The 25,533-nt window shown below is 37.3% G+C and overlaps 2 protein-coding genes across 4 annotated transcripts in view; one reads left to right on the top strand and one right to left on the bottom strand.

The window, feature by feature from the left end:
* SLC30A6 (solute carrier family 30 member 6) overlaps positions 1-25,533 on the top strand; it is a 72,269-nt gene that overhangs the window by 22,214 nt on the left and 24,522 nt on the right. For all 3 annotated transcript variants that reach the window (XM_030311351.1, XM_030311348.1, XM_030311349.1), the window contains 8 exons: positions 1,901-1,980; positions 2,564-2,599; positions 5,539-5,587; positions 5,892-6,011; positions 11,364-11,466; positions 12,337-12,384; positions 13,365-13,433; positions 19,344-22,158. In XM_030311351.1, the coding sequence (XP_030167211.1) occupies positions 1,901-1,980; positions 2,564-2,599; positions 5,539-5,587; positions 5,892-6,011; positions 11,364-11,466; positions 12,337-12,384; positions 13,365-13,433; positions 19,344-19,847 (1,009 nt within the window). In that variant the 3' untranslated portion in view covers positions 19,848-22,158. The remainder of the gene's footprint in view (positions 1-1,900; positions 1,981-2,563; positions 2,600-5,538; positions 5,588-5,891; positions 6,012-11,363; positions 11,467-12,336; positions 12,385-13,364; positions 13,434-19,343; positions 22,159-25,533) is intronic.
* The window catches only part of NLRC4 (NLR family CARD domain containing 4), a 36,955-nt gene continuing 35,072 nt past the window's right edge, over positions 23,651-25,533 (bottom strand). The window contains exon 9 of the mRNA XM_030311346.1: positions 23,651-24,141. Coding sequence (XP_030167206.1) covers positions 23,852-24,141 — 290 coding nt within the window. The 3' untranslated portion in view covers positions 23,651-23,851. The remainder of the gene's footprint in view (positions 24,142-25,533) is intronic.

The following is a 25,533-nucleotide window of genomic DNA, read 5'->3' as shown; positions in this document are numbered from 1 at the left end:
TTATTTCAATAAGTTCAATTTATCAGTTTTTCATGGGTTGTACTTTTTTGTGTACTTGTCAAGAAATCTTAGCCAGCTCCGAGGTCATAAAGATACTCTACTATTAGCTAGAAATCTTGTTGTTTGACCTTTCACATTTAACACCTACAGTCAAACTGGAATTCATTTTTGTATATGGGTTGAGGTAGAGGTCAGGGCATATTTGTTTTTTATATAGCTGTTCAACTGATGAAACATTTATTGGAGGAAAAGTTAATCCTTTTCTCCTGCGTTTATGTGCTACCTTTTCATAAACTAGGTGACTATGAATGTGTGATTCTATTTCTGGATTTTCTTGTCTGTTCAATGTCAATATTTGTCTATTCTTGCATTAGTACTTTGCTATATTAACTACAGTAGTTTTGAATAGTTTTGAAATACATCTTGGCATCTAGTGGTGTAAATCTTCCAGGTTTGTTCTTCTTCGGATTGTCTTTGCTTTCTTTCACCTTTTGTGTTTCCATATATGCACTTTAATATCAGTTTATTAGTTTCCATAAATAACATTTACATACTGCATTTACATACTGTTTTTTATACTCTTTTATAACCCACTCTTTTCATTTATATCTTTCCATGTCAATAAATACATTTCTGTATATTTTTAATAATACGTTGTTGTTGATTTCCAGCATTTTTCCCCTTTAAAAACAGCAATGTGATCAGGATTCTTAATTATTTATTGTCTTTACTGAAGATATCTAATTCCTTGAGAATTATAAGCATTTATACTTATCACAAATATGGAATGCCATTAAACTGTGTGTGGGAAAAACTAAGATGAATATGATTACAGGCCTTGGCCTTGAGCTTACATTTTAGGGATTATAAGGCACACACATAATCAACTGCAATTATTTGCTTCAGTGAGAGACCATATAATAAGTGGTTAAAATCATGAACTGTGGAACTAGAGTGCCTGAGTTTGGAAACCTCACTCCTCCACTTGCTAGCTGTATGACTCTAATAAGTTACTTTTCCTTTTTGTATTTTCAAGTTCCTTATCTCTTTTTCTTTTTTTTTAAAGTGGATAGAGTAACCTTTCATAAGGTGTTGGGTAGTTTAAAAAAAATTTTTTTCAACGTTTATTTGTTTTTGGGACAGAGAGAGACAGAGCATGAACGGGGGAGGGGCAGAGAGAGAGGGAGGCACAGAATCGGAAACAGGCTCCAGGCTCTGAGCCATCAGCCCAGAGCCTGACGCGGGGCTCGAACTCCCGGGACCGCGAAGATTGTGACCTGGCTGAAGTCGGACGCCCAACCGACTGCGCCACCCAGGCACCCAGGTGTGGGTAGTTTAGAAGAAATTGTATGTTAAGCACTTTGACCAGTGGTCTAACATAAGAGGGTCAATCAAGTGTTACCGTTATTGTGATAATAATTATTTCTAGAAAAATAACATCCATAAGTGGCCTAGGAATAGGTGTTGTACATATAGGCACTTTTTTTTAATCTGTGATAATCATTGTTTATCTTCATTCTAGAAAATCTGTAGGTCTGTTCTAACAGTGTTTGGCTTAGGGCGCCTGGGTGGCTCAGTCGGTTGAACGTCTGACTTCGGCTCAGATCATGATCTTGCAGGTCTGTGAGTTCGAGCCCCACATCGGGCTCTGTGCGGACAGCTCAGAGCCTGGAGCCTGCTTCGGATTCTGTTGTCCTCCCTCTCTCTCTGCCCTCCCCTGCTCATGCTCTGTCTCTCTGTGTCTGAAAAATAAATTTAAAAACATTAAAAAAAATTAACAGTGTTTTGGCTTATAGTAGACACAACACAAAAAATTGAATGTGTGAATAAATGAATGAAAAGGTGTTCTGGAGATACTGGTGTATGAATTGTGCTGATCTAATTAATTTTCTTGTTTCAGATTTGAAAGATTAGAAGTCTTGGCTGTATTTGCCTCCACAGTCTTGGCACAATTGGGAGCTCTCTTTATATTAAAAGAAATGTACATTTGTTTTTATATGTCACTTTCGTTGTAAATTCCACCTTTGGCAACAGAAAGAATCCAGTGAGACACATTTGGTTTTAAAGGGTTATACAATTAAGATGAAGCAGTGCTGGAGTTTTGATAAGATGTCCTCTTCATTTTTCCAGACTTTCCTTCCCTTCTTTTCACCCCCTTTTATTACCTAATTTGATGCTACTAAATCCTGGGCAGGTTTGAAGGAAAGGGTTCAGTCAGACATGTTTTAATGCTTGGTATAACCCATTGGAAAAAGTTTGGTGGGGGAAAGTTCATACTACATATGGAGGATAATTTGTAAGTCTGTCTGATCACTGCTAATAATCAACAGTTGGTTATCATATTAAAAGATTTTGTTCAGGGCTCCTGCTGGCTCAGTTGGAAGAGCATGTGACTCTTGATCTTGGGGTCATGAGTTTGAGCCCCATGTTAAGTGTAGAGATTACTTACACAAATAAACTAACTTAAAAAAAAGATTTTGTTCACTTATTAGATTAATTCTATATTTAATAAAGCTTTTTAATTTCATAATTTTTAGAACTAATTTATACATTTTTTCTTTATGTGCAGAACGCTTTCTGGAGCAGCCCGAGATACCACGTGAGATTTTGCTTTTGACATAACATAATTTACTATTATGTTTGATCCCCAGTTATTGAGAGGTACATTAAGAATAATGGTTACTTTGGCCAGTCCATAGGTCAGAGTGTGGCAATATACATTTCACTGATAATTCACAAACAAAATCCCCCAATTCCAAGACTCCTTCTCAGCCTTAACTGTTCCCAAGTCGTTATGTTTTTATATTGCACAGGAAGGCCTTTGTACTCTGGCTTTAGGTCCCTCGTTATTTCAGGCCTAAATCAACACATAAACTACCATGTTGGTCTTCTATGATTTAAAATTTGATGCCCAAAATCTTTTAGTAACACCTTAGAAAAGATAAAATTGAGCCGGGCTGGCTCAGTCAGTTAGATGTCTGACTGATGATTTCAGCTCGGGTCATGATCTCACAGTTCGTGAGACTGAGCTCTGCGTCAGGTTCTGCAGAAAGCATTGAACCTGCTTGGATTCTCCCTCACCCTCTCTCCCTCTGCCCCTCCCCTGCTCACTCTCCTCTCTGAAAATAAAAAAATAAACATTAAAGAAGTTAAAAAAAAAAAGATAAAAGTGTAATTGTCTACTACAGAGTTGCCAAATACATGGACTTTTTTCTGTTTTGACCAGTTTAATTCAGGATACTCTGAACCTGCCTAGTAGCTTGTAAACCATATAACCATTGCATTTATATAAATTTATAACAGCAGTTACCTGTAGGAAGATACTGTTCATGCTGAAGTCCGTTTTTGTCCTGTGTAGATGGAACTCGAAAGCAAGTTCAGAGCCTGGCTCCACAAATCCCAAACCCACTGCAGCAGACACTGTCCCCTTCCCATCCCTAGTCTGTCTGCATGCTGAAAATTTACGTGTTGCTATTACCAAGAAAAAATATGGTAAATGTTTTGTTCGTTTTAGGGGAAGATATTAGTGTGGTACTTTTGTGGCTCTTTCCTATCAACTTGTTCCAATGCTTCTATTCGGAATAAGCCTTTGCTTATGTCTCTGAAGGTATGATTTTTATTTACCATTAATAAAAATCCAATTCATCTCTCATAAAAACAAGTCCTGTGTTTGTTTTATTAACTCACATCACCTAGAAAGGTTATCCGGAAGAGAAAGAGAGGACTATCCTAGAGGTTCTCAGGTCTTTTCTGAGTAGAGAATTACAAAACAAAAATCTTATTAGTTCAAGCTTTAAAAGAATGTATTACTTTAAAAATGAGCAGAACTGACATATATTAAATTATATGTGATGAAAAATTACATTTGCCAAATAACATGAGTGGGATTTTAGATGTGTCACCTACTTAGAAAAAGTCTATTGCACACATTTTGGAAACATCAGTAATTTCAGATGGTTGATGTGCTCTTTGCAAATAATTGTATTCTGTTAAGTAAGTTCCCAGGAACTTCTCTGTGTCAATGGTGGATGGGCATATATTAATAAAGTAGCATATAGATTTTGAAATATTCTTTATTTCAAGTCTTTAAAATTTAGAGTGTTATGTCTCTTCAGTAGTTAAAATTATTGTCATTTTTGGTAATTTCCATGTTCTGGATTCCCACTACCCACAAAGGGTTAAACACTGATTGGTGAGAAGTGAGGTAAAAATAAAAGTGGGCTGTGTGCACAGACCCACACTTGAAGCAAAGATAGGAGAGGATCTTTTAGGTCCACTGACTTGAACACTAAGACAATCAAGAGAAGAAAGTTTTCTGAATTTCCCATTCAAATTTAAACACCTTCGTGAATATTATGTAAGCGTCAGTTGTATTGTATGAATTAAAGTTTTAGAATTACTGCATGAACTAGAAAATACGGTATTTGTGATGTCCAGAATTATTTTGAAAAGAAAAGCATAAGTTATTAAAATAGTATAATGTTCACTCTAGAGATTTTAAGAAGGTACAAAGATTGAGAAATTATCTCTCCATAAAGATGAGGAAGACCCAAGTTTTCCTTTATAAATAATGCTACAGTCTGCTCTCTGATATCACATTTCTTTTTATGCATCTGTGAGTCTTCTTCAGGATGAGTTCCCAGAGAAATTATAAATGGGTTAGAAATATAATATCTTTCAAGTCATTGATATATATTGTGCCAGACTTATTTCTGGAAAGGCTATCTAGTTTATATTTTCATTAGCTGGATATTAAAGTTCCCAGAAACATTAATATTTGTGACATTAGTTGAAATTTGAGTGAAAGATAATACTGAGCACTTTCTGTCTACCAGACACAATGCTAAACTCTTTATGTAGATCAGCCCATTTAATTCTCCCTATAACCACATGAGGTAAATAATTTTATTATTTTTATATTACACTGAGGCACTGAGAGATTAAATCACTTGCCCAAAGTCAAATATCTAGCTAAGAGCTGGGTTTTAAGTCAGATATTCTGGCAATAGAGTCTGCTCTCAACTGCTCTACAATATGGCTTTTGTATAACCTTGCCAGTCTTTTTACATCATGTTACACATGAAAAAGTGAGTATTTCTATAATCCTGAGATAACTGTAAAAGGATGTTTGAGCCTGGGGGCTACTTGTTCAGGAACAGTAACTGGCAGGTTTCTGCATGTAGCCAGATCCCCTACCTGGCCTTTCTGAGAGCTGGGGGAATTAAGAATTGGTATACCTATAACCCATTCTCAGCACACTGGTTAGCAAGTTCTGCTTTACATTTAAAGAGCCTTTAAAGTTAATAGTACACTGACATATGTAATTCCTCCAGGTCAGTGATATAAATAGTTGAAACTGCTTTTGCTTTATTATCTTGAAGGTATAAAAGAGGGAAAAAGTCTAGATTTAAGTAGCATGTCCTTTTGTAAAATGTTATACAGTCATTACAAAACTTATCTTTTAAATTAAGGAAATCAAGTATTTCTGGTCGTGGTTTATTTTTCTATATAGGTAATTTACGTGTTTTCTTCTTAAAGCTGCTAGTACGAGTTGGCTTCAAGAGCATGTTGCAGATCTTAGTCGAAGGTAAGATGTTATGTGGGGTTTCATGATACACATAATTTCAAAGGGATGTACAAGAAATGCATCTGTCATGGGAACTTACATTATTCATTGCTGAGGTTGCTACATGAATCTCACAGATCAAACTTATTCGCCTTTTACTTATTGATGACATAAGATACCTTTACGAGTGAGAGAACTTTGTTCCCACATCCTCTTTGCTTTCTATAAGACCTATGGTACTAAAATACAAGTTGTCTTTCACAAGATTTCCATCAGTATTACATTGAGGTCTGCTAACGAATACTCTTTGTTTGTTTCTTCATAGCCTGTGTGGAATTATTCCAGGACTTAGCAGCATCTTCCTTCCCCGAATGAATCCATTTGTTTTGATTGATCTTGCTGGAGCATTTGCTCTTTGTATTACATATATGCTAATTGAAATTAAGTAAGTAGTTTTTATTGCTGTCAAGTGGTTCCATTTTGGGGGCCTGACTTTTAAAGGCATCTGTGGGGTAGGTAAGGATTATGCTTACAGCATGTTTGCTTATGGCCTGTGTAGCTTTGGTCAAGTCTTGTCCTTAAGTATCTTCATCTGAAAAATTAAGGGGTAGGATTCAATAAGTATTTTTCACCACAGTCTATAATTCAGACTGGAAAACTACTTAAAGTCCCTACTGCTGACTTGGTGAGTGAAACAGAGAAGATGACCGTGACGGAAGAGGACAGAAGGTGACAGATAAGCCATGGCTACTATTTCTGAGAGAAGGAAGGGGAAGTAGGTATGAAAAAAATTTTTTTTAAGTCAAGCCTTAAAAAAAATAAGAAAAAGGAAAAAAATAAATAAAAGGCAAAACTTTTAGGAAGTATACTTTATAGCTGCTTTAACCTTCCCTAGCATCTTATGACATGTGATTCTTCAACTACCTACCCTTTAAATATTAGGGTTTACTAGAATTGGTCCTTAATTATTCTTTTTCCTATTTTGCATACTCTTCTGGAAGATTACATTCAATTACTCGTTTTTATTTACCACCTCTGTGAGTTTCCCAAACCATTATTTCTAGTCCAGATGTCTATTGAATTCCAAAAGGCATATCTTACATCTATTCATGTCTACATCAGCTGAACCTATTTTCCCCATCCCCAAAGTGGTTTTTTCTTATATTTTCGACCTCAGTGAATAATACCACTACCATCTATTCTGTTGCATTGTTTTTTTTCAATGTATATTAAAACTTGAACCATTTTTAATCATACAGTTCAGTTGCATGAAGTACCTCACATCATTGTGTAACTGTCACCATTGTCCATCTTCAGAACTTTTACATCTTCTCCACCTGTAACTCAGTACCCATTAAAGAGTAGCTCCTCTTCCTCTCTTCCCAAAGCCCCTGCTAACCACTATTCTATTTCCTGTCTCTACGAATTTGACAAAGTACTTCATGTGAATGAAATCATACAATATTTGTCTTTTTGCATCTGGCTTATTTCACTTAGCGTAATGTTTTCAAGATTCATCCATGTTATAATATGTATCAGAATTTTCTCCTTTTTTAAGATTGAATAATATTCCATTGTACATACAGAACACATTTTGTTTGTTGAATTATCCACTGATAGATATTTGGATTGTTCCCACCTTTTGGCTATTGTGAATAGTGCTCTATGAACATGGGTATACAAATACCTGTTTGAGTCCCTGCTTTCTATTCTTGTGGGCATATACCCAAAAGTAGAATTGCTGGATTATAGGATAATTCAGCGTTTAATTTTTTGACGAATTCCACTGCACTCTTTTTTTTTAATTTTTTTTAATGTTTATTTATTTTTGAGAGAGACAGATACAAAAGCTTGAGTGGGAAAGGGGCAGAGAGAGAAGGAGACACAGAATCTGAAGCAGGTTCCAGGCTCTGAGCTGTCAGCACAGAGCCCAATGCAGGGCTCAAACTCACGGACCGTGAGATCATGACCTGAGCCGAAGTCCGACACCCAACCGACTGAGCCACCCAGGCGCTTCCCCCCCCCCCCCGCTTTTTTTTAATGTTTAACTCCAGTGCACTCTTAAATATCATACTTCTCCCCTCTCACCTCTCCCAAAGCTGGTTCTAATTGGTCACCTGGTCTTGAATTTGTTTTTTTGTATTTTAAAGTTGTAGTCATCATGCTGTACAGTACATCCCCAGAACTTGTGTCTCATAACTGCAACTCAATACCTTTTGACCACCTTCACCCATTTCTCCCCCACCCCCAATCCCCTGCGTTTGACAGCCACCAAACTCTTCTGTGTTTCACAGGAGTTTGGATCTTTAGATTGCACCTGTAAGGGAGATCATAACAGTATTTGTCTCTCTCTACCATGTTGTTGTAAATGGCATGATTCCCTCCCTTTTTTGGCTGAATAATTCTCAAGCCAGTGTGTGTGTCTGTGTGTGTTTATAGGTGTGTGTATCTTACATTTTTTATCCCTTCATCTGTTGGTGGATACTTTGCTTGTTTCCATGTCTTGGCTATTGTAAATAATACTCTTATCAGCCAGTCTGATTGGACCTTCTTTTTTAATATTTATTTGTCCTCTCTTTCCCGTTTTCATTGCTGCTTCCCAAATTGAGGCCTTATTATTTCCTTGGTCTAATTACAATAGTCTTCTGGTCTTCTGTCATTGTCATACAGCTCTAGTTATTTTCCATTTTGCTACTAACGTCATCATTCACAATTGCACCTCTGGCCATAATATTTTCCTGTTTCAAAATCTTCCTCTTTGCCTGTTAAAAAAAATAAAAGCTTGGGAATGCAAGCTGGTGCAGCCACTCTGGAAAACAGTATGGAGGTTCCTCAAAAAACTAAAAATAGAACTACCCTATGACCCACCAATTGCACTACTGAGCATTTATCCAAGGGATACATGTGTGCTGTTTCGAAGGGACGCATGCACCCCAATGTTTACAGCATCACTATCAACAATAGCCAAAGTATGGAAAGAACCCAAATGTCCATCGATGGATGAATGGATAAAGAGGATGTGGTGTATATATACAATGGAGTATTCCTCGGCAATCAAAAAGAATGAAATCTTGCCATTTGCAACTACGTGGATGGAACTGGAGGGTATTATGCTAAGTGAAATTAGAGAAAGACAAAAATCATATGACTTCACTCATAAGAGGACTTTAAGAGACAAATCAGATGAATATAAGGGAAGGGAAACAAAAATAATATAAAAACAGGGAGGGGGACAAAACAGAAGAAACTCATAAATATGGAGAACAAACTGAAGGTTACTGGAGTGGTTGTGGGAGGGGGATGAGCTAAATGGGTAAGGGGCACTAAGGAATCTACTCCTGAAATCATTGTTGCATTATATGCTAACTAATTTTTTTTAATATGAAATTTATTGTCAAATTGGTTTCCATACAACACCCAGTGCTCATCCCAACAGGTGCCCTCCTCAATACCCATTGCCCACCCTCCCCTCCCTCCCACTCCCCATCAACCCTCTTTAAGAGTCTCTTATGTTTTGGCTCCCTCCGTCTCTAACCTTTTTTTTCTCCTTCCCCTCCCCCATGGTCTTCTGTTAAGTTTCTCAGGATCCACATAAGAGTGAAAACATGGTATATGTCTTTCTCTGTATGACTTATTTCACTTAGCATAACACTGCAGTTCCATCCGCATTGCTACAGAAGGCCATATTTCACTCTTTCTCATTGCCACGTAGTATCCCATTGTGTATATAAACCACAATTTCTTTATCCATTCATCAGTTGATGGCCATTTCGGCTCTTTTCATAATTTGGCTTTTGTTGAAAGTGCTGCTGTAACCATTGAGGTACAAGTGCCCCTGTGCATCAGCACTCGTGTATCCCTTGGGTATATTCCTAACAGTGCTATTGCTGGGTCATAGGGTAGGTCTATTTTTAATTTTTTGAGGAACTTCCACACTGTTTTCCAGAGCGGCTGCACCAATTTGCATTTCCACCACCAGTGCAAGAGGGTTCCTGTTTGTCCACATCCTCGCCAGAATCTATAGTCTTCTGATTTGTTCATTTTAACCACTCTGACTGGCATTAGGTGGTATCTGAGTGTGGTTTTGATTTGCATTTCCCTGATGAGGAGTGATGTTGAGCATCTTTTCATGTGCCTGTTGGCCATCTGGATGTCTTCTTTAGAGAAGTGTCTATTCATGTTTTCTGCCCATTTCTTCACTGGATTAGTTGTTTTTCGGGTGTGGAGTTTGGTGAATTCTTTATAGATTTTGGATACTAGCCCTTTGTCTGATACGTCATTTGCAAATATCTTTTCTCATTCCGTTGGTTGCCTTTTAGTTTTGTTGATTGTTTCCTTTGCAGTGCAGAAGGTTTTTATCTTGATGAGGTCCCAATAGTTCATTTTTGCTTTTAATCCCCCTGCCTTTGGGGATGCGTCAAGTAAGAAATTGCTGCGGCTGAGGTCAGAGAGGTTTTTTCCTGCTTTCTCCTCTAGGGTTTTGATGGTTTCCTGTTTCACATTCAGGTCCTTTATCCATTTTGAGGTTTTTTTGTGTGAATGGTGTAAGAAAGTGGTCTAGTTTCATTCTTCTGCATGTTGCTGTCCAGCTCTCCCACCATTTGTTAAAAAGACTGTCTTTTTTCCATTGGATATTCTTTCCTGCTTTGTCAGAGATTAGTTGGCCATACTTTTGTGGGTCTAATTCTGGGGTTTCTATTCTATTCCGTTGGTCTATGTGTCTGTTTTTGTGCCATATGCTAACTAATTTGGATGTAAATTTAAAAAATAAAAAGTAAAACTAAAAAAGAAATAAAATAAAATAAAAAATAAATAAAAGCTGTTAGCATGGTAAGGCCCCTACTGACCTCACTGGCCATCTGTCTGTCTATATTTGCCTGTTCCTACTTCTGATGCTGTGTCAGGACTTTCACACCCTTGCACATGCTGCTTTCACTGTCTGTGATATCTTCCTCCCATCATTTCACTCGTCTTTGAAGGGTCAACTCATATGTCTCTTTTTCTATTTTATAATCCTTTCTGGATTATCCCTACCTCGGGAGGCTTGCCACTCACTCCTTTGTGCATCCCTGATACCCTGTAGGACTTCTCCTTTACTCCCAGATTGCTTTATTTTCTTTACATGGTTATCTCCTGCTATTTCAAAGGTAGGGGCTAGGTCTTACCTCATGTTTCTATTGCCAGCATCTGGGAAAAAGTAAAAAACAACACAAATAAAACAAAAACAAAACATGATCAGCTTGTAATCATTGGCATTGGCATTTTGGTCTGTCTTATTAACAGAACAGTCTGAACTACTGATGAGTGTTGCACTTCAGTGACAATGTTCCTCTAACAAATTCCCATAGAATCTCACCTTGTGTAATTCCTGAGGAATTTCAAAAATTCTTGGTAATAATTGGAAAATTATTATTTATAGGAAAATTGTTGGATGAGATACATTAGCCTTCTCTGTATCAGAAATTGTAAGTTAAAGGTTTTTGTTTGTCACAACAAATGAATATATATGAAACCTTTCTCGTTGACAAGTAGATTGAAAATACATAATGAGGAAATGGTCACATTTTTTTTCTTCACCATCTCTTCATGCTGCTTAACATAATTATTATTTTCCACCAAACTTGGCAAGAAAGGATTCTGAAAACTTATTTATTTATTTATTTTGAGACACTCTCTTTGCCAGTGGTGGCCACTTGTGATCAAAGTCCTGTTGCATTAGACAATGTTTTGGAAGATTGAATTGTAAGAAGCCCAGTGATGCATATATTTGAGATTTAGAATTGTTTTTTCCTTTTAGTAATTATTTTGCTGTGGACACTGCTTCTGCCATAGCCATTGCTCTGATGACATTTGGCACTATGTATCCCATGAGTGTGTACAGTGGCAAAGTATTACTACAGGTAAGGGTCCTTTTTCAATGCACATGCTTAATATTAGCCAGGTTTTTCTACCAGAGAATAAAATTATATGTTCTCTTCTACCAGATTATAAAATTTTTAGCTATTAGAAGGCCCTGTTAGAAATGAACTCAAACAGTGATATCTGAAATCTATACAGTAAGAAGCAGAGGAAATTCTCTTGGCCCATAAAATATGCACAGATCTTCCTTTATTTATAAGACAAAATCAGAAGCTAAAAATATTTTGCCCTTAATAATGTTTCAAGTAAAAACAGTGTTACTTAGAAATATTTTTTACCTATTTATTTTCCCCCAATAAATATGCTTTGGCTATTATATAGTTTGGTTGTGATTGTTTTCTTATTTCCTGTCATTGAATCAGTGAGACTTCTAAATTTCAAACTTAAAATCGAAAATGACAAATTAGTCCTTATTTAAACAATAGAAACACCTGTAGACAAGGCCCTGAATGCAAAGGTAGTTTCCCAGGGATGGATGTGTATGTAAGCACTGCTTACCTTGTGTCTTACCCTCATGCCCTTTCTAAAACTTAGGGGCAGTAGTTTTATCTCCAGAAACTGTAGTAACAATAAGATAGTAGTTGTGTCATGCTGTGCCATACAAAAGATTTTTACTTGGTTGACTGATTCTTCAAGAGTTGTTTGGGTGTAGAGATAAAAAAATAAGCATGGGCTGATGGTTGATGTTGTCCCACTAGTGGAGCCAACTGAAACCTCTCTTCCCTAAATCATGATAGGCTGTCAAACAAAGCAAAGGCTGGTATAAAATCCAACTTTTTATTTTCAGGACCACTGTGCAAAAATTCTTTTATCTCCTAAGTTATTCATATCTTATTTTATTTTTTCTCCAGACAACGCCACCCCATGTTATTGGTCAGTTGGACAAACTTATCAGAGAGGTAAGGTAGAATAGAAAATAAAATCCTTTTAAATTATAATTAGAGAATGGAAAGAATGGGTACAAATGATACTTTACTCAGCCCTATCTCTATTTTATTTTAGGGGAGTTTGTGTTCTTTATACTAAATAACACAGTAGTAGATATAAAATAGTGACAGAAGTATAAAAATTTGAGGAATTGCTCAGTCTGGAAACTTGAAGTAAATGTGGAAGGGAAGGTAATGGTCTAGAGACCACACTACTAGCTGTGTTAATGCTATGGTTTTTATGCGTCTATATTCAAATCTAGGATTTTGATAGAAGTCAAAAACTACTTTTACATGTTGATTGCTTCATCACTTAACATTGATTTGTGAGTTTAGATTTTGTATTGTATAAATACCCACCTGCTTACTAATTGAAGGAATAAGATAATGTAATTATTTGGATTTTGAGAATATTTCAAACTATTGATTGTTGGTATCACAAAGGCCACTATTTATCAGTATAGCTGGCTGTTTGTCTCAGCCTGTGTTATACCAATGGGACATACACTACATATCTGGTCTTGGAATTTCCTCTTGGTCCACATTCACATAACATCCTGTGTTGTGCAGAAATTTGCTAAAAGAAAGAAATGATAGAGAAGAGTCCCCAAAAGGGGGAAAAAATCTAATACCACCAGTGCTGGATATAAATATGTGACATACTCACAAAATGAAAAGAACCATCCTCTGTCGAACAAGGTGGTGGTGAGGTTAGGTGGTAAACACCTGATTCTAAAAGGATTGGGCCAGACAAGAAACGGAACACAAGGCCTTGGCTCACTACTGAACAAGTAAAATGATACCTTAAGTGGTCTAGGACTTCTCTTGGATAATGAGTGTCTTCATGCAGGATTTGGCCAGGTCATTTCTAGGCTTAGGTCAAGTCCATATTGTGACTGAACTGTGTTGGATATGTCAAATATAAACAGCCCAGTTTCTTTGTTTTTGATTAGGTATCTACCTTGGATGGAGTTTTAGAAGTTCGAAATGAGCATTTTTGGACCCTAGGTTTTGGCTCACTGGTATGTTTTCCATATTAATATAGTTGTAATTTAAAACATAGTTTATATTAACTAACTTGGATGTAAATTAAACAATAAAAAATTAAATAAATAAGTGAAACATAGTTTATAATTTTTAAAACTAAAGAAAGTACTTCTTCAAATTAAAAAAAATGTTTTAATGTTTATTTTTTGAGAGAGAGAGACAGACAGAGCATGAGAGGGGGAGGAGCAGAGAGAGAGGGAGACACAGAATCTGAAGCAGGCTCCAGAATCCAAGCTGTCAGCACAGAGCCTGATGTGGGGCGTGAACTCCCAAACTGCGAGATCATGACCTGAGCCGAAGTCAGATGCTTAACCAACTAAGCCACCCAAGAGCCCCAACTTCTTTAAATTTTTATAGAGCCTTTGATTACCATTTCTGTTTAATAGAGTCTAAAATGTAGATGGATTCAGTAACCTAATTGATATTAGTTGAGGGATATTTTTCTTTTATTTTTCCTTTCAAACTACTGTTAATGGTCTTTTTTTTTTAAGGTTTTTTTTTTTTTTATGTTTATTTTTGAGAGACAGGGAGAGCATGCATGCGTGGGGAGGTGGGGGCACAGAGAGGGAGACACAGAAATCCAAAGCAGGCTCCAGGCTCTGAGGTGTCAGCACAGACCCCCATGTGGGACATGCACTCACAAACCATGAGATCATGACCTGAGCCAAAGTCAAGACGCTTAACCAACTGAGCCACCCCGGCTCCCCCCCATGTTTTTGATATTAACCTTAAAAATAAGACCACTTATTTTACTAGCAAAAATGAGTTTATTTCGGAATAGCAGAGAATTGCAATTCGGGATAAGCAAGCTACAACAAAACAATAGGCAAGTCTGAAGAACAAAACAGAGGAACAGTCTGCTATAGAGGAAAGGGGGAAGTTGAAAGGACTGTTACAAATGAAAAATCCAGTGAAGTAAACCAGGAGTTCAAGTGTAGTGGCTTTCACTGCCTGAGTTGTATTAGTCTCTCATTGGCTGGGCTTTTGTCAGAGAAGGAGGAAGAAAACCTCTTTCCTCCTGTTGATGTTATAAAGAAGTAGCTAAAGTAGAATGGACTTTACCTCTCTTCCTGTTGAGTCTACAATTGACTCGGGGTAGTAGGGGTTGAGAGACCCTCCCTTTTGGCCTCCCATCTCCCATTTTAATAAGGTTTTCCTTTTATTAATTTTTGCGAATCCAGTTTGGACCTATTACCAGAGAGACAGTTATGGCATGGTTCCATTCCTGTGTCAGGGATGATGAGGAAAATACAGAAAAGTACTCTGGAAAAAAATTTAATCACCATAATCCCATCATATAGAGATGCCTGCCAGGATGTTTTCTTATTTATACTTACCTATTTTCTCTCCTTAGAAAACGAAACTATGTGGGGCCTCTGGGTGGCTCAATCGGTTGAGCGCCAACTTCAGCTCAGGTCATGATCCCCCAGTTTGTGGGTTCCAGCCCTGTGTTGGGCTCTGTGCTGACACCTCGGAGCCTGGAGCCTGCTTTGGATTCTGTGTCTCTCTCTCTCTGCCCCTCCCCTGCTCATGCTCTATCTCTCTCTCTCTCTCAAAAACAAATTAACATTAAAAAAAAATGAAACCATGCAGTTTTTATTTTGCTCTTTTCACTTAATATATCGTTTACAGTTTTCTATGTCACCAAATAATTACTTTTTTGGTCAAATATTTTTTCTCTCTTTTTTAAAATTTTTGAATGCTTATTTGTTTCTGAGAGGGAGAGAGAGAGACAGAGTGCAAGCGGGGAAGGGTCAGAGAGAGGAGACACAGAATCTGAAACAGGCTCCAGGCTCTGAGCTGTCAGTACAGAGCCTAACGTGGAGCTTGAACTCACAGACTGCAAGATCATGACCCAAGCCGAAGTTGGACGCTTAACCGACTGAGCCATCCAGGGGCCCTAATTTTTTTTCTCTTGAGTGTGACTTGATCTTTGCCTAGATACTCCAAGACTTTTTTTTTTTTTTTTTTTTTTTTAAGTCCAGTAAGTTCACTAGCCTATGTCTTGGTGTTGGTCATTTTGGGTCAGTTACTCCAGGTTTGCATTATAGCCTTGTAGTAATGTTACTGCAAAAAACTTGTTTTATCTTTCAGGAAAGTTTTCTTTAATTGTAATTATTAATACTTATTTTGTTCTCTTGCTTTTAGTATCTTCTTTGGGATCTACTATTGTAAGCACATTGGGTCTTTTATATTTATTTTCTTTCAGTTCCTTATTATATCTTCAGTTCCTTTGATTTTTGAAACTAGCCTTCTCATCGCCTTTTATTCTCTCACAGTAGACCTGTATATTTATTTCCTTTTGTATTCGTTCTAGTCTAGTCTTCATTTCTTTTTCCTTTTTTTTTAAGTTTATTTATTTTGAGAGAGAGCAAGTGAGCGAGGGGCAGAGAGAGAGAGGGAGAGAGAATCCCAAGCAGGCTCCACACAGTCAGTGCAGCACCCCACGTGGGGCTCGAACTCACAAACCGTGAGATCATGACCTTTGCCAAAATCAAGAGCAGGATGCTCAATGGACTGACCCACCCAGGCGCCCCTAGTCTGGTCTTCATTTCTCAAGTGATTATTTTTCTTGTTGTTTTCTCATTTTTGAGGTATTTTTTTTTTAATGTTTAGTTTTGAGAGAGAGAGAGAGAGAGAGAGAGAGAGAGAGAGAGATAGTGCGAGCAGGGGAGGAGCAGAGAGAGAAGACACAGAACCCGAAGCAGGCTTCAGGCTCTGAGCTGTCAGCACAGAGCTCAACATGGGGCTTGAACTCAGGAGCTGTGTGATCATGACCTGAGCTGAAGTTGGACGTTTAACCAACTGAGCCACCTAGGGCCCCTCATTTTTGAGGTTTTGAATGCTGATTGATACTGTTTTATGTGTTTCATGTCTTTCAGCTTCTTTTGAAAAAGTAGGTCATAGTTCTCATGTGTTTTATAGGTGACTCTTTTGGGCAATCCTTTGTAATCTATTTTTTTCTTACAATAGCTTTGTGTGCGATTTGGAATCAGTCCTTTTCTGTTTCTCCTTTTTATGCAAAATTGTTTTCCTGAATTTTAAAATAAGGAGTGGTTAGGGTAGTGTGTTTGAATTTATGGTTCTAAAGCTCCCTCTTCTGATTGAGTGTGTGAAGTGAAAGTTTTTTCTTTCTCCTGGGTCTTTTCCTGCCATTTGTATCTGCTCTTTGTTATCTCTTGTTTCTGCTGTGTTGCTCAATTTGGATTCTGTTCCCAGTTGTTTTTTCTTAATGTGGGGCTTTCTACTGGCAGGGAGCTTGCTTGCTTACTTTGGAGAGCTCACAGGGCTTAGGCTGCTCCAGCTCTTCAGATCTTACGGCCAACTCAGTGTACTCACCCACTATTGAAATGTGCAAATCCCCTCCCAGTTTCCCAGCTGCCTTTCTCAAATTTGCTGCCCTAGATTTCCATTGAGTACAGGTTAGCTGCTTTGAGGTTTTTAGGTCCATCAGGTATCCTGTTGCTTCCTCCTTCACAGGTGCTGATACCTTGCAGGTCTCACACCTTAGGATTAGGGTGATTAGGATTTCTTGGGAAAACCATGTTATCTAGTTTCTTAATAGATGTTGCCCATAGGTTTTTGGGGTTGATGTCTTAATTTCGGTTTTTCTGGGCATATTTGGGGGAGTTTCCAAAAAGTGCCACCATTACTGCTGTCTTTGAAGAATCCCAACATAATTTTTAATGGCTGCAGTTTTACATTATTTTAATATGCCATCATTTACTTAATCACTCCCTTAATGGCATTCCATTTTTCCCTTATAAACAGAGCTAGGATGAACATTTTTGTGGAATCATCTTTGCACATACTTGTGATTATTCCTTAAGATTAATTTTTAGAAGTGGTTTTGTGAGTCAAAGGATATTCACACTGGGGTGCCTAGCTGGCTCAGTCAGTATTGCATGTGACTCTTGAACTTGGGGTTGTGAGTTCGAGCCCCACATTGGGTGTAGAGATTAGTTAAAAATAAATTTTTTTTTAAAAAAAGGATATCCACATTTTCATGGCTTTTGATGCAGCCAATTACTTTCCAAAAATGGCTATACCAATTTACATTCCTTTAGGAACACAGTTTGTCTTTAATCATTCTTTTAATTTTACCGATCTTAATAACATAGAAGGTAAGTGTTTATTTAGCTGGGTGGCTTATCCACACAAAGAATTAGGTCACCCAGCTGTTCAGAACATGGCCATCTAACCACTACCCCCAGGTAGTACCTAATTAAGACTAAGGAAAAATAAAACAAGCTTTTGAGCTCCAAGAGTAGTTGTCACAAAAGCCATAAATTAATGCAAACACCATAGTCACAGCAGACTCTGTTCAAGCTCCTGCTCAGAAATGATTTTCATTTGTTTTAATTGCTTTAATTTCCGTAGCAGACTGGAAGAGGTTACGGTGTCTTTTATAGTTTTGTCTAGTGATAACTGTGAGATGGTAGTGGCCAAGAAAAGGAAGAAATCAAAGGTGACTGCATTTCTAAGCATGCCTTGTCTTTCTTAATAAACTAGAAGTCAAATTCAAGCATTATAGATATTTTCTCCATCTTATGATTGACAGTCACTACTGTTAAAGTCATAGATTCAGACACATTGTAAATAAAACAACTACTTGTATTTGACTAATTTATGTGAAACTTATTCTTCGTTATAGTTTTTTATCTTGAAAATTGAGTTTATCTAGAAATCAGCACTGAGTCTGCTGGACATTTTGTTTCATTTTACTTACTATTTATTTTTACTTAAGTTTCATTATGCAAATGGTACCTGATTCTTAGACAAATTGTAACTAAGTCAAAGAGAAGCGAACAAAAAACCTTTAATAATTATACTATCTAGAGATAAGTGTTGTCACTCTTGGCTATTTTTCTCTCTGTGTATGTTTTAAACAAAATAGAATCATTTAAAAACATAACGTATGATAAATATCTTTTCAGTAAACAGACTTCTAGCCATCATTGTAAAGCCTGGGGTTCTCTATCCTCATAGTAACCCAGGCTAGAAACCTTGAGATCATCTTTGATGAGTCAGTCCATCTCCCTCATCCACTACATCCAATTGGGTATCAAGTCCCCCCACATCTAACCCAGGGAAACTCATGAATCCATCTGTCCCTTTCTGATCCCATTATATTTGTCCTGTTCTGCCCTCTTCATTTCTAACCTAGAGTGTTGCAGTCATTTTTTACCTAATTACCAATCATTCATACCTACACTTTTTCTGAACTGTATTTCTGATTGGTTGCTACTATTAAACTCCATATCATGATTTTTAGAGTTCTCTGCTAGCCTTTCTTTTAACCTTACTACCTGTTTTTCTTTCTTTTTCCATCCTTCTTTCTTTTCTTTTCTCTCTTTCATTATTTTTCTGCCCCCTGAAATATTTGTACTTCTTTATATATTAGTAATATTGCTTATTCTGTCCGAACATGCCATGCATTTTAATTGCTGTTCTCTCAGCTTAGAATATCTGTCTCCACTTTTGAAAATTACATTTCACCATCAACCCTGGATCAAATGCCATCTTCTTTACAAATCTTCCTTAATTTGAATTAGCAGCTCTCTTTTCTGCTCTTCCATTGCATTTTCTATATACGTTATATTCTGCATTAGGCTATAACATGCCTGTCTTCCTCCCACATACATATTTTTTTCATATATTTTAAAAAGACACATTTTATTTAGTCACATAATTTTATCAACTCTTCACATCGACAGTCACTGCTGAGTAGTCTTCAAGGAATATCAAGACATGATACTTTCTCTTGTTTAAAAGAAAACACCAAGTACAGTTACAGCCAAATCATAAATAAAATATTTATTTCTAGGGGAATTTTCAATGGTATAATTTTAAGTATCTCTTTCTTATGATGTTTCCCCTTTTAGGCCGGATCAGTGCATGTAAGAATTCGACGGGATGCAAATGAACAAATGGTTCTTGCTCATGTGACCAACAGGCTGTACACTCTAGTGTCTACTTTGACCGTTCAAATTTTCAAGGATGATTGGATTAGACCTGCCTTACTGTCTGGGCCTGTTGCAGCCAATGTCCTAAACTTTTCAGATCATCACATAATTCCAATGCCTCCTTTAAAGGGTACTGATGATTCAAACCCTGTTACGTCGACTCCAGCTAAACCTAGTAGTCCACCTCCAGAATTTTCATTTAACACCCCTGGAAAAAACGTGAGCCCAGTCATTCTGCTCAACACCCAAACAAGACCTTCTGGTTTGGGTCTTAATCATGGACACACACCTTACAGTAGTAGCTTGCTTAATCAAGGACTTGGAGTTCCAGGAATTGGAGTAACCCAAGGATTCAGGACTGGTTTTACAAATATGCCAAGTAGATACGGAGCTAACAATAGAACTGGACAACCAAGACCATGATGTACTGCAATCTAACTTATTTTTATGAGGAACATTGACTCCTTGATTCCATTTTATTTACTAATCCAGCTGTGCACCGACTGTTCAATCGTTTACTCTAAATGATAGAGAATAGTAGGTTTGTTCACATTACATGAAACTGATGAAAGTACCTTTTTGTAAATGTATTTGGGGCTGTGAGAACCTTCTAAATGTTATAGGGTTTGAAATTTAGGCTTCCTTTAGAAAGCGTGTTTCTCTGAATTTAAATTTTGTTATTTGCTTTTGTAGTTGATTGCAGTGTGATAGACATTATAAGAGAACCACTTGATGGAGCAAATCTGTCACATTATTAAAAGTATAATATTTTCTTCAATGAAATTTATAAACATGCTTCTTGAATAATGACATACATTTTAAGAATGGAAAAAAACATCCATTCTGAAAGTAAAAGTCTCTTTTATAGTTTTCCAAACTTAATTGCTACATTTTTTTTGAGGTCCTCCTGATTTATGTCTTGCAAAAGAAAGAAAAAGTTTTTATCAAAAATTTTAAAGCATATTCTGTCTAGCATAATTTGAAATTTTTAATTATCAAAAATTTTTTAGTTTTTTCATTAAAATATTTCAGTACACTTATAAATAGTCTGTGGTTCTCAAGGTGTTTTATTTTGGTTAAATGAATACCAAATCCCGTGCAGTGAAGGAATCCAGTTTTCTATATAACATACAATCAAATTGATATAATGAAACAAAAACAAACCCCCAAAGTACTGACATAATGATGGAATTTATCTTTTTTGTCACCTTTCCATTGGTTGACTTTACTCTCTCACTTTATTAACAAAATATATCAGATATATTACCAAAATATATAGAATTCCATGCATAATGTGGGATTTGATATCTTTTCAAATTGCATAAACAATTTGAGTTAACATTATATAATTTTACCAAAACATAATAGATCCTACGTTATAGAGTACAGTATTGTTATATCTGTAACAGGCAGTTTCCAACTTATTTTGTTTTGCTTTGTCAAAATCATAAATTGTTAACTGTGATGAAGTGTGAGAATCATGTGGATTATCTTGTTTTTTGATTATTTTCCAAATGCGAATGTTAAGGACTTGCCAACATGGTCAGTATTACTTATAAAAAGTATCACAAGCAGCAGTCACAAATTACCTGAGGTAATTTTTTAAATTTAATCATGAGTTTTGTAATTAGAGTTTTAAAAAGGTATTTTGAGAGTGGATTCAACTTTTCTGGAATCTAGTACTCCTGGAGATTTATGATTTTTTCCAGCCATCAGCCAGCTATGTAGAGAAGATTTTTGTTTTTGTAGAATTTGCAAGTTGCTTCAATCAGCTCATCCTCTTTTAAATATGAGCAGCACTTCCAAATCTGATTTCACAGTGGAATAACATCCAAGAAGCCATCTTTGTCAAGCAGAGTTATAGTCATCCTGTAATAAGTGGCCATGTCCCAACTTTTGCTTGGTGAGGAGTTTGTCATTGTCTTTAACATCCGCAACCCTGTTCAGGCATTTGACCTGCTGAAGAAATAGAGCCCACACTACCTTGACTTCTGGGAAAAATGAAATTTTGTAAATGTAATAAGGCAATCTGTTCCTTGTCCTTTGTCTTATGTTCTCCAACTATTAGTATACCTATTATTGGTCTACTATTACAGGGTGATTTTTCCTCCATTGACCTCATCTAAGTGGGTCACGCATGAAATCTGAAGAACTGCCATGTACTGAGTGATGATTAAGAGGTATGTGCTGCCCCCCCCACCACCGCCGCATGTCTTCTCCATTCTCATGAGATTTTTAAAGTGTACAGAACACAATTCTGCATGAAGTTAAATGCCTGTTTCCTCATCACCCATTCAGAGGCAACACCTGTGTAGTTGTCCCACCAAAGGTGCTTTGATACCCACCTGCACTGTTTAAGAAGTTTGCTGTGGGTTTTGGAGGAATTGGCTCTACTTCCTGAAATTCACTGATGCCAGCTGCTATAGGTGACATTGGTCATTCATGATTATATAAAGAAGTCTTATTTGCCAAGCTCTGGCCAGATTCTGGATATGAAAACAAGAAACTTGGCCAACCTAGGACTATGGGCAATAGCCTTGCTGGTAAATCTTGCCACAGAGTCACTTGAAGCCAAACAAGGAAGTTTGAATTGAATATTTGGCCCATTGTTTGTGATTAAGAGCAAGTTCTATGGAGTGTAATTAACCCCGTCTCAGAAAACGCCATACTGTAATGGAAAAACACTGGACTAGAAGTCAGGAGATTTGGATTCTGATCCTGACGCTGCCATTATGTAAGTATTTTGTTACTGTGGGCAAGTCATTTAACTTCTCTCTGCTTTATCATCTATAAAGTTGGGATGGGAATGGATTAGTTAATCTGTAAACTGTCAGCTCTAAATTTCCTTCCAGTGACTACCTCAGCATACAGGCCAAGTGTTACCTACACCAACACCCAAGCCATTAATTTGAGGTGCCATGAGTACAGAAGGTGAACTGCAGGTTAAACACCATTTAGGTTTTTGTTTATTTCACACTGGACTTAAATCTGTTAAGATTAAACAGATTTTTCTTGGACTTCTTTCTTTGTGGGGAAGGATTATTTTGGGTGGTATTGGCAAAAAGTTTAGGACAGGGTACCTTTAGCTTCCTCGGGTACAAAAGAATGGGGTACATTTTTCTTTCTTCCTTAATCTATAAAGATAACAGTTGGAAATACATACATGTATAAGCAAATGGGGAGGTCCTGAATATCAAGCCTCTGATTTTTTTTTTTTAATTTTTTTTTTTCTTCAACGTTTTTATTTATTTTTTGGGACAGACAGAGACAGAGCATGAACGGGGGAGGGGCAGAGAAAGAGGGAGACACAGAATCGGAAACAGGCTCCAGGCTCCGAGCCATCAGCCCAGAGCCTGACGCGGGGCTCGAACTCACGGACCGTGAGATCGTGACCTGGCTGAAGTCGGACGCTTAACCGACTGCGCCACCCAGGCGCCCCTCAAGCCTCTGATTAAGCTGCTTGTGAACTGCCAGTTTTTTGCTTGACTAAAGACTGCTGATCTCTTTGGGAGTCTAATCTGCTTATATGAGAAAATGCTTTTTACATCCCAAATTGTTTGAATCACACTGTTTGAATAAAGAACGTACATAGAGTTTTCTCTCTGATCTTAAATAATTTTGGCTTGTTTTTTATTCAATAGCAATTTATTGGTAATTTAATTTAGTTCAGCAAATACTTGTTGCGTATCCAGTATGTGCCAGGCACTGTACTAAGTAAATATGCATACAGTATATCAATTTTTGTGACCTATTCCCAAGACCAACGGGAATACAAGGATAAACGATATCACTTCAACTACATGGTAATCCTACTTGTGATGAGACACAGAATAGCTCATGTTGTCCAACTGCCCCCCACTTGCTCCTCTTCTTTGCCTCATTTTCTTGGCATTCTCCTTTTATCCTCTTGCTTTTTTTTTTCTTTTCTTTTCTTTTCTTTTTTTTTTTTTTTGAATAATGAAACTAAGGAAGCAAATTTCCATGGACGAGGCCAGCTACAGAGGTCATGATGTCACACATCATCCTGATACCAGGAGAGGAAGACAAAGTTTGGAAAGAGCAAGTTAGGCAGACACTGTTGAGAAGGATAATTTTTGTTTTAATGTTTATTTTGAGAGAGAGAGAAAGTGGTAGTAGGGAGGGGCAGAGAGAGAGGGAGAGAATCCCAAGCAGGCTGCACATTCAGCACTGAGGCCAATGCAGGGCTTGATTTCACGAACCATGAAATCATGACCTGAGCCAAAATCAAGAGTCAGACACTTAACCGACTAAGCCACCTAGGCCCCCCAAGAAGAATAATTTTTAGGCTATATAATGGGTTGTCATATACATTCAGACTCTTGCACTGGATGAGCAAAGATTTTTAGGTCACCAGGCTAAAAGTAATGGGGTCCCCAGAGCATTCATGGGCTTAAGGTGACTTTTATTTAAGTTACTAGTTTAAAAGCACCTTTAATAACACTAATATCATCATCATCAAACTGCCACCCAACAAGCCTACCTTCTTGCAAAAAAGTTAACTTAGATAACACATGGCCAAGTTTTCTGACTAATGCTGCATCAGGTAAAAATCTTGTAGTACTGAAGTCAAAAAAAACTAATTGCTTAAGATTCTGAAATACGTTCATGAAGCCAAGCCATCCATCACTGCTCACACAATTTCCTGCCAAATCCAGCTGCTGGAAGTTTTTCAGAGGTTTCTTTTCAAAGAATGCACCTGGGTGAAAAAATAGAAGTAAGTATGTTAGAAGTGAAATAATTTTTTAAGAGAAATGGCTGTTTGAACCAGTCCTTTGCTTCAGAAAGAAATTAGAATTCTCTATAGATAGGGCAGTGATTATGAATCTGTTCCATTATGTTTACAAGTTATATTTGTCCTAAAGTGTAAGGGAATCTGATAGATAGTAATTAGTAGCAATATAGCAAACCAATATAAATGAATTACATATTTTTTTACTTTTCCTGATTCTTCCAGGAAATGGAAAATTGCTTTAAAATTAAAGTGTGAGGGTCACCTGGGTGGTTCAGTCAGTTAAGCATCCGACTCTCGACTTCAGCTGAAGTCGTGATCCCAGGGTCATGGGATTAAGCCCTGCATTGGGCTCCACCCTGAGCATGGAGCCTGCTTTTAAGATTCTCTCTTTCCCTCCCTCTGCCCCTCTCCCACACTTGTGTTCTCTTTCTCTCAAATTAAAAAAAAAAATGAGGTATGAGAGATGCTATTAAATATTTGTCACTGGTTTCAAAACTAGAGTCAGACTTCAATCTTAAGTCATTTCCTCTTCTGAGAAGCAAATACTAACTGTTGTTTCTTTGGGTATGGAATGTTCCTAATCGTAAGATTAAGTGAGACCCTTTCAGTATCTCAAGATTTGGATCTTTGGGATTGCCTTTTTTTTTTTTAATGCACCCTAGGCTCTTCAGGAACTTCTTCCATTCCTTACAGAATAGGGCACTCCTACAAAGAGAAGGTGGACATCCTAGCCATGAAGTCAAAGTCAAACTCTAAGGAGTAGAGGAGTCAAAAAAAGTAGGTTTCTGGGTCTGAAAGATTGCACAAAACAACACCCACCTGCCTAGACTTCTCGCTTTGGGACTATTAACAGAAGAGGGAAATAAAATTCTGTGTTCTGTAAGCCATGGTGTAGGTGGGTCTCTTGTTATACCAGCTTAAGCCTATGCCCAGCCTAACTCATACGTAGGGCCTCACTTTCTCCTCTCTTCCTCCTTCCCCTAAGGAGCCCTTCTTTATTCCTTATAAGCAGCTTTCTCCCTGCTGTCTTGAACTTCATATTCGTATCCATTCAGGCTCCTCCCCTTTTTTCATGTGCTTCCCAGCATAGCATGCACTCAGCCAAAATACTGGTTGCCACTTGTGTCTCTGTATAAGGCTCCTTCCCTAAAGAGTAGCTTTTCTCCTTCTCTACTAGCAGGAGAACAGATCTTACCAACTCACAGGAACTTAACAGAGTAATTTAAAGCCAGAATGTTTTCCTAAGTGGATGGGAAGAAGGATTTCATCATGGCTTTGATTTGCATTTCCATGATGGCTGATGATTTTGAGCATCCTTTCTGGCTCATTGACGGTTTATATATCTTCTTTGGAGAA

The sequence above is a fragment of the Lynx canadensis genome, chromosome A3 (assembly GCF_007474595.2).
Source record: "Lynx canadensis isolate LIC74 chromosome A3, mLynCan4.pri.v2, whole genome shotgun sequence".
Taxonomy (NCBI): Eukaryota; Metazoa; Chordata; class Mammalia; order Carnivora; family Felidae; genus Lynx; species Lynx canadensis.
Note: the sequence above shows the minus strand (reverse complement) of the source record. Positions and strands in the feature narration are given on the sequence as shown.